Below are 10000 nucleotides of genomic sequence, written 5' to 3' on the forward strand. Positions count from 1 at the left end.
ACAGACAGTCATCCTGTCACTTAAACTGATATAATTTAAGGTTGAAGAATAAGGAGCTGCAGACAACCAGGTATATCCGCTGGAATGGAACCGGTTCTCAGCCATACTATCCGCATAATACCCGCGGAAAGCTGTCTATAACACGTTGATATAAATAGATATATAAAACTCAGGATCTAAAAGGATAAGACAATGACCCCGATAAATTGATGTACATCCCAAATGTTAAGAAACAAAATTACCCCTTGTGTAGATTAAGATTGTAAAGTTCGAACTCTTTACCTAATGAACCAACCAATCAAAAATCATTAACAGTTCCCATAAATGTTAAGCCAACGAATAGGAGCACATTATTATAAAACTTTAGGGACTAGTGTAATAAACAGCCCATTATCCCCTCTCTCTCTGCGGGTAAATACACATCCAGTAAGAGAGGGGAGAAAGCTTAAAAAATATTAACCCCTCTATTCACATCCTAATTTTTAAAAATATGTATAGTTAACCCCCCTCAAACCTTTGAAACCTTGTATTTGCCGCTATATCAGATACATGAGATAAAAGCTTTGTATAAGTAGAGGGAATGCCTTGGCCAAAAACATGTGCAACGCATTTTAATGCACCAGTTACAACTTCCATCAGACAAAGATTGAGTAATCAAAAGGTTGTTTGAATGTAATAATTGGACGGCTCACCAAAATTAACAAGACATTGAAAAGGAGAGTGGAGATTCTTAGGATGATAAGAATAGTCATTTATTGCGTCGTATTATGGACATATTTCCGTTGATATTAAACTTTTGAGATTAAAACTGTGAGCCGAGAGAAGCCAAAGGCCTGGGCTAACAAATCTGGTGTTAATTTGTGATTTTCTTTTTATAAGATACTATACATGTTATTTCAGTATAATCCAGCGGATATTAATTGGTATCAAAGCCATACTGGAAGTTATGTTAAAAGCATAGTAACATAACCAACTAAATACAGTGAGTAGTTTTATAGACCTAGCGTTTATAAAGTCTAAAAAAACACCAACTCTAATTACAAAAAAGCCTAACACACTTTCACTTTCCATTGAATAACATTATGGACTTATTATGGACAGACACAGTGAATTATAGAGTAGCTTCCCTACTAATAACTCCTGCTTTATTAATCCTATAATATTTGTTTCCTTTCAAGAAAAGTTTTTACATACGATACTTGGTTTTTCAGTAGGCTCAGAACCAGTCTAAATACACCTGGTTTGGCCAAGCATAAAGCATAAAGAAAACTTTGTATTAACAATCTTAATATATTACCAAGAACATATAGACGCTGCTAAATAAATGTGAACAACCAAATATTAGCAGAACCGGCTGCCTTTTTTTTTACGTCAATCCAAGTATATTACATAGAAAGTGTGCATACGCGCTCGCGCACATGCACACACACACACGTACAAACACACACACACACATACGCACACACACACACGTACAAACACACACACACACATCAATCATTTTGTTTAAACCAAAATTTTTACTTTTAGTAAAAGCTGACTTTAAAAGTAAGGTTTAAATTTTTTTATCAAAATATTCTTTTTTTCAATTCTAAAGCGCTATATGTATATACTAGAGGATACATCCCTAGAGGCCTCTAGGGGCACTTGAAGTTAAAGAAATTTAGTACCCTCCTTCCAGAATTAGTTATAAACCTTTCCATGACTTATGAGAAGCTGTATTGTAAAGAACCATATTGGTTAAGCAGTTCAATATCCTTCAGTACTAACAAACAGAAAAACAGACAGACTGACATCCTGTTACTTTATTATAAGAAGTTAAAGAATGTTACTTGAAATTTCATCATTTTTCATATTAAATTGATATTTGATATTATTTTAATCTTATAAAATACATAAGCAGTTAGCTTTTGTTTCTAAAAAATGCATGACAAAAAATTCAGGATTTTTTATAAAATCGGAAAATTCCCTTTCTTCAGAGCTCCATATTAGCTACGTGACAAGAGATGGATCTTTAAATCATTTAAATCATTAAATTAAAAAATTGTCACATTTAAAATGGACATACGGACATCCTGGCAATGATTATCTAAAATCATACCTAACTACTACAGGAATCATCATGCAAAGTTTTAAATCGATTGGACAATTCTAAGATGCCTAAATTAACGAAAAAAGCTATCCGTTCCAGAAGTACAGACCAACAATAATTATAGAAAAGCTTCGCTTTTAGAAATAACACAAACATTCATTTTACAAGGACAATAAAGTCTTTTCTCCAAGCAGAGAAATAATAACTAAGAAAAGCCAAAACAAAAGAGGAACTTTTTTTACAAGAGGTGGGGGAAGGTGAAACTTTATACCCGCAAAAAGCCTAAAACCTGCCTTAGACTTTTACAAACATTTATGAGATTTTAATGGACAAACACAACAAAATTGCCACTAAATAATTATATAGGTTGGTACTCAATTACATGAATGATTAATTTCCCGATTTTTTTTGGTGGGGTAGTACTCAGAGAGCGAGGGGACAATAGGCTATTTATTACACTAGTCCCCAAAGTTTTATAATAACTTTTTTTAAACGTCCGTCCGTACATAACAGATCGATTTTTCGTTAATTTAGGCATGTTAGAATTGTCTTATCGATTTCAAAGTTTGCATAGTGATTCCTGCAGTAGTAAGGTATGATATAGGGAGCAAAGAAACTCTATAATTGTTACCAGAATGTCTGTACGTCCATTTTAAATATGTTGATTTTTAACTTTTTATAACAGGAAATTTTTTTATGTAATTGTTTGATTGGTCTGATTTTGGAATACTGATTCCTGTGACAACAAAGTGCATTGTTATAATACGCAGCTCTATAACCAAGTCCTAAAAATGTAAGCATGTCCTAAAACATTATCCTGTGTTTAAGCAGTTTTTCCAATAAGTTTATTTAAAATTTAGTTACGACTCTATACATTTATATTATAACATTATTCAGTTCTGACACTCTACAAGTGTTAATGTTCATTTGTCCTACCATTTCAGAGCTTCGCTTTTATTGATGTTATCATCCTAGTTTTTTTAACTAAACATTAAATTTGATGAAAAATTAAAAATGTAAAAAAAATCTGTTAAATTAAAATTGAAAAATCCATGAACTTTAAAGATTATATTTTACTTTTACTGGCATCTAAAGAATGAAAATGTTATAAGCATCAACTAAGGTAAAATATTTAATAAACAAGGGAGATAACATCCATAAAAGCGAATCCTTACAAATTGTTGGGCAAATGAACTGCAAGCAATTGTAGAGCGACAGCCAGGAAGGGAGGAGACATTTTTTTCGCAAATTTTCTTATAAAATCCGAATGGACAGATCTTACATTTTAAACCACCAAACAGGTATGTAAAGGGATAAGACAATGGCTGATAAATTAATGTACAACCCCAATTATCATATACAAAATGCATCCTTCTTTAGATTACAATTTTCTTTGGACGCTCAACAAACCAATTTTAAAATTTCATGAAAGTCCCTAAAGTTGTTGAGCCAACTCCCTACTAACAGTGTTTAAATTTTTCAACCAATTATCTAAATCTTAATTAGAGGTAATTTTATTCTAAGAAACATCCTATTTGTCTAAAACCTTTTAAACATTCCAATAAAATATGTAAAAAGTTGTTATCAGAAAGTCCATGTGATCATTTTAATCTTTTATTTTATAAAAATAATTGTATTATTTATTTGATTTCTGAAATGGCGAATTTTAGGGTTATGAAACAGATCTATAGTATAAATGTATATTCAGACAACTACCTCCCTTCATTTTTCAAAGACCTCTTTCGTCTGCTTCTTAATTATTTTCTGCTACTTTGCTGTGTTAATATGAGAAAGACTAAACTACATAACTTTTGTGTCACTTTTGAGGAAGACGATTCCTACATGACGTCATATAAAGGGAAAAGAAAAAGGGAAGGGGGGAAGAAAAGGGAATCGTCTTCCTCAAAAGTGACACAAAATTATGTAGTTTAGTCTTTCTCTGTTAATATAAGCGACACCATTGGTTAATTTTCCATGACCCAATAGAAAGGTTGCACAAGGTGGTTGCGATAGGGAGATACACTTAGTTAACCCTTTCTCCCTCTAGTGTTTTACTCTAATGGTTATTATAAAGTGTGACATCTCCATAATAGCATTCTTAAATGTAATCAAGTTAATATAAAGCATCCTGTATTTGCATTTATAATATTTATATCTATACCACTATATTTACCTACTACGAATCTGTAACTCACCAAAAGTTTAATTTTTCAAATTGTAGGGTTTTTTTTGCCGCAGAATAATGATATTGTGTAATAATGTGTATTGTAATCCTATTATAAAAGTAACAGGATGTTTGTCTGTGTGTATAACTTAAGATCGTGCTAAATGCTAAAATTATGCCTTTTTACTGTATATTCTGTATTAACTCAGTTTTCCAACAAATTTATAAACAATTTCTTGTAGACTTATTTATTAGGAACCTTGCCAGAGTTTCTGATAGTAAGATTTTTGCTTGTATCATCAAGCATGTAAATATTTTTGTCAGGCATTAATAATCAAAAGTCGACCTTCTGCTGAACTAAGCATCTTCATGGATATTGACAGCCTAGTTAAAATAGAATAGAAATGACAATTCAGCATGAGAATACCAACACTGAAATACAATAACCAACATGTATCAAATCATATTAAGAGTCAAGGGTTGATAATAACCATAAAACCTTTTAGAACATATAAAGCATCTTTTTAAGACTCAAGATTAAGGTTAAAATAACTCTTTCAGACTTGTAACTGACAGACAAAGTAAATTAAAAGTAGCTAAGCTAGGAAACAAAATTAAAATGATAAGTAAAAAAACTTTAAAATCTTAATATTCTTATTTTGAAAATCATGAATCATACAATAATCAATTTTTATAAAAAAAAATGCAGATTATAAAGCATTTGTAGGTAATCATTCTGTTAACCCAAAGCAGTTCTGTTCTGAAATAATTGTTATATTAATTGATCAAAATAATATTGGAATTAATAACAGATATAAGATATAAACAGATAAACTGGAATTATTCAAAGATAGATATAGAGAAACTAAAAATTATAAACAAAGATTTTTTTGTCTGTTCATTGAGATTCTTAGATAGACATATAAGCAATTATACATATATATATATTTTACATTGACATCTGAAGAGTGCAAACATGCACGAAACAATTTATAATGTCTAAATAAATATGTAAAATTCATATTTTGTTTGTGAGTTAACCTTTTATATATATATATATAAAGATATATTTAGATGAATAAACATACTTATAGATAGAAAGATAAATTATAAATTTTAACATTTATAGATTTAAAATTGAGGATTATATTATAAGATATTAGATAATAAGCCAAGTATACAATTACAATATATACAGATATGTAAGTAAATCAATAAATAGACAGATAAATAGGTAGATATAAAATAATTAATGGACTACCTTTTTAAAATTTATTACACAAATAAGAAGTGGAGTGATCTGTGCTCCCTAGGCACTTTAAGTGAAAGCACTGATATAGCTGACTCTTTTCTTCTTTAAACTTTTCATAAGACTTTATTTAAATGTTTTACCTTGTTATATTGTTGTTATTCTGACTTTACTCAATCTCACTTCCTTTCTTTGCTCCTAAAATAGGTTTTATCTTTTATAATCTTTTTAAATTAATTATATTTTTTGTAATGAATTATTTGCATTAACATCTGGTGGATTTGATTTTAACCCATCAGTGCCGAGCGCCACTTTTATGGGCCGATCGAGCTGAAAATCTCAGGGAAGCTTTATAATGGTAAAAACCGAATTCCATTTTTTTGTTTTGCTCTAGTGGCGTGCACAGGAAAGTTGCAAAAAAAACAGGTTCGGCCTGGCCATAAATACCAACCAGGCATTATGACCTGTTTTGGGCGGTTTCCCCAGGCATTGAAACCCTGTTTTGTAGTAAAAACCCGGTTATTTTTGACCAAAAATTGAAAAATGTAATTTTTGAACGCCCAAAGTGAGATGAACACTTTTTAGAACTTTGATATGATCTGTAATTGAAAACTACACAACCTCATGTAATACCACCCTTTTCTGTTAAAAAAACCCGGTTTAAAAGACACACACTACAAAAAAAGAACATATAAAATTTGGGTGTTACATATCAGAAAACGAGCATAAAACTATTGGGTTACACATATAGGGTTATTTGGGTGGCTCAAACCCTTACTAATGACGTAAACTGTTATTTTTATTGGTTGAAAAGTTAAAACCAGGTAATAAAAACCGGTAATTAAAACTGTCGGGTATTTATGGCCAAGCTGAACCGAGTCATAATAGGGCGTAAAAAAACGATAAAAAAATCATATAAAAAATAATAGTTTGAATAAAACGAATTCACAAATAGATGTACTTGTCAATAAACATTAGATTTCACGAAAAAAATCAGCGACTTTACTATAAAAACAAAAAAGTTAGAAGGGGTATTTTGAATTTTCATGATTTTCAAACTTTGTTGAGCTATACTGGCAAACGGAAGTAAGCAAAACTGCGTGCTCCAGGGGGAAATTAAAGCCAGGGTAGTAGAGGGGGGATTCATACTGAGAATGATGCAATTATAAAGCCCGAAACCATTTTTTTTCCATTTTTCGGAACCGGGTTTTAATGCCCGGTTCGTCACTAATGGGTTAAAAGGGGGGGGGGGGGTAAAAATGAAAAAATACAAAATCACCACATAAAATGATAAACTAAAATGGCTTCAAACCATCTAGGATCTATGTGAATTTCCCTAAAATTTTTAACTAAATCAGTTATTTGGTTTTCAAGATCTTATAGTATGAGTCAAGATCTTAAAGGACAATCAAAAGAGTATTCTGGTCGTGTCTACGTCGCCTCTCCACCACAACAACAGCAACACCACCAGCAACAGTTGTGCCAAGAACCAGAGCAAACAATTTCCACCCCAGCCATCCATATCATCTACTTCTACCCTTTTTCACTAAAGTCGACAATGTTGCACAGTGCACAACAGCTATTCCGAGTTTTTAACTAAGCAGACAAAAGAGAAGGCAACACCAGCATGCCTTATCTGGCTATTATTAATCCGTGCTGGTATAGAACAAAATCCAGGTCCTACCTGGACTTGTCCAATCTGTACCAAGAGAGTTGTGTCTGTTTGTGTTGAATGTTCATTTTGCAAAAACTGGTTACACATTAAATGCTCTGGATTTAAAACATCAAAAGAAAGGAAAAAACTAAAACACTGGACAGGCCCCTGCTGTACAAGAAGCCCACCCCCATCAATCTCCCCCCAACTTTCATCAGCACCACCTCCCCCCATCAACACCCCTCCACCTGCACCCCCCGCGCCCCCAGGCGTTCCCTTCCTTGATACAGACGAGGACTTCTTCATACTGCAATATAATACAAATGGAATCTACAGTAAGATTGATGAATTATTAAACCACCTGGACACATTTAACATCCCAGTAGCCGCCATCCAGGAAACAAAACTAACAACCAAATCAAAAGATTTCAAAACTACCAACTACACTCTAGTAAGAAAGGACAGGGGGATAAACAAAGGGGGAGGCTTAGCCTTTCTGGTCCACAATGACATCCCTTTCCACATGGACCCCACCCCTCCTGCCCTTGCCAACAACCCTTTCCTTGAATCTCTAACCATCTCGATTGAAGGAAAAGAAAGCAACTTACAAATAAGAAACATCTATATTCCTCCTGTAAGCAGCTGCCAAGTACCACAGGGTCAACCAACATACTCACCACCACTTGATAACATCTTCGACGACCTCAACAACACCTCAGTCATAGTTGGTGATGTTGATGCTCATCATCCTCTTTGGTTCTCAGAGGGAACTGAGGATGCCAGAGGTAGAGATCTTGCAGATATTATTAATGATAAACCTTACGGAATTATAAATGAAGACACTCCAACAAGAATCACATCTAATTCAAGATCATCTCCAGATATTAGTCTTGTATCTAACAGCTTAATGGCAACAAGTGAATGGAGTGCAGAGGTAAAACTTTCATCTGACCACCTCCCAATCTTAATTGGGATTAAAGCTTCAATCAAAAAGATCAAATCACAAGACAGACAGTACATTAACTTTGAGAAAGCTGACTGGGAAAAATTTACCGCCTCCACAGAAGAGATCTTTGCTGACGCCTACCATACAAATAATGTACATAAAGATGAAAGATTCTTCAGAAAAACTATTCAAACAGCTGCTAAAAAATACATCCCAGCAGGCAGAATTATGAGAGTTGTCAACGAAATTCCAACAGATGCTCTAAATATGATGGAAGAACGAGACCAAATCAGGAGAAACGATCCATCAGACCCAAGAATCCCTGAATTAAATAACACCATCAAAAATAAAATAAATGAACATAAAAAAGACAAATGGAAGGAGCACTTAAACAAATGTGAAGCTAATACAAAGAAACTATGGACAACAATAAAAAATCTCACCAAAAAACCAAGCCAACCCAACAACCAAGGCATTAGCTTCAATAACAAGGTTTACAACAATCCAAAGAAGTTAGCCAACAAATTCAATCGCCAGTTTACACCAACAACAAACAAAAAACCTACACAACGATCCAGAAACATTCTTAGGAACCTCAAGAAGAAACCCTCTGATCCTGACGTTAACATCTCAGAAACACAGACAGCCAAAGCAATCAAGGCTGCCAAAAATTCTAAAGCTCAAGGACCAGACGGGATTTCTCCCATAATGCTTAAACATCTAGGCCCAAATGGCATAAAATACCTAACCAAGATCTACAACAATGTCGTTAATACTGCTACAATACCTGCCATTTGGAAACAAAGCAGAATCATCGCCCTACTAAAACCAGGGAAACCAGTGGACCAAGGGTCTAGCCATAGACCTATTTCACTACTTTCACCACCTGCTAAAATACTAGAGAGCATACTACTACCTGAAATTACAGGTGCCATTGACCTACCTGACCACCAACATGGATTCCGCAAGGGCCGCTCAACAACAACCGCCCTCAATGACATTAGCCAACACATCACCACCGGACTCAACATGAAAAGGCCCGTCAACAGAACAGTAGCTGTTGCTATTGATTTGTCCAAGGCCTTCGACACGGTTGACCATGATCTTTTGATGGAAGACATCTACAATCTTGAGCTAAATGGTCACATTAAACGTTTTCTCTGTTCTTACATCAGAGGACGTCAAACATATGTGGAATTTCGCGGCTCTAAATCAACATTTAGAAAGATGAGACAAGGGGTCCCACAAGGGGGAGTCCTCTCCCCCCTGCTCTTCAACCTATACATGGCCAAAATGCCACAACCACCTGGCAACATTAAACTGTCTGGATATGCAGATGACAATACAATCCTGAACTCTGGACCACTATATCAACCCCTTTGTGCCGAGATTAATCAATATCTGAACATCCTAGATGACTGGTTTAAAACCCGCAACCTAATGATCTCACCATCTAAATCGACGGCCACCATTTTCTCTACTTTCTCCAATGACGCCAGCATTGACCTTCCAGTATACATAAAGAATGAAAAGGTACCTACTGTTAAAAATCCGAAGATTTTAGGAGTCACCTTTGACAACATGTTTAAGTTCAGAAAACATGCTGCAGACATCAAAACAAAGGTCAGTTCCAGAAACAACATCATTAAATCGCTATCTGGGACAGATTGGGGCAAGGAAAAGGAAGTTCTTCTTACCACCTACAAAGCAATCGGACAGTCCTTCTTTAATTATTGCTGCCCAATCTGGAGTCTAAACTTGGCAGACGACATGTGGGATAAACTCCAAGCTTCCCAAAATACAGCCCTGAAAACTGTTACAGGTTGTCTCAGGATTACAGGAGATGATCATTTACATGCTGAATGTAAAATGATGCCAATCAAGAATCACTGCCA

The 10000-nt window shown here is 34.2% G+C and overlaps 2 protein-coding genes across 2 annotated transcripts in view; both read right to left on the bottom strand.

Annotated features, from left to right (window-relative positions):
• LOC145306725 (uncharacterized) overlaps positions 1 to 10000 on the bottom strand; it is a 194738-nt gene that overhangs the window by 169193 nt on the left and 15545 nt on the right. The window lies entirely within an intron of this gene.
• Positions 5649 to 10000, bottom strand: part of LOC145306726 (uncharacterized) — a 13636-nt gene continuing 9284 nt past the window's right edge. Inside the window, exon 4 of the mRNA XM_080149006.1 lies at positions 5649 to 5703. Within this exon, the coding sequence (XP_080005132.1) occupies positions 5675 to 5703 (29 nt within the window). The 3' untranslated portion in view covers positions 5649 to 5674. The remainder of the gene's footprint in view (positions 5704 to 10000) is intronic.

The sequence above is a fragment of the Acartia tonsa genome, chromosome 15 (assembly GCF_053477335.1).
Source record: "Acartia tonsa isolate MP-2025a chromosome 15, ASM5347733v1, whole genome shotgun sequence".
In the NCBI taxonomy this organism is placed as follows: Eukaryota; Metazoa; Arthropoda; class Copepoda; order Calanoida; family Acartiidae; genus Acartia; species Acartia tonsa.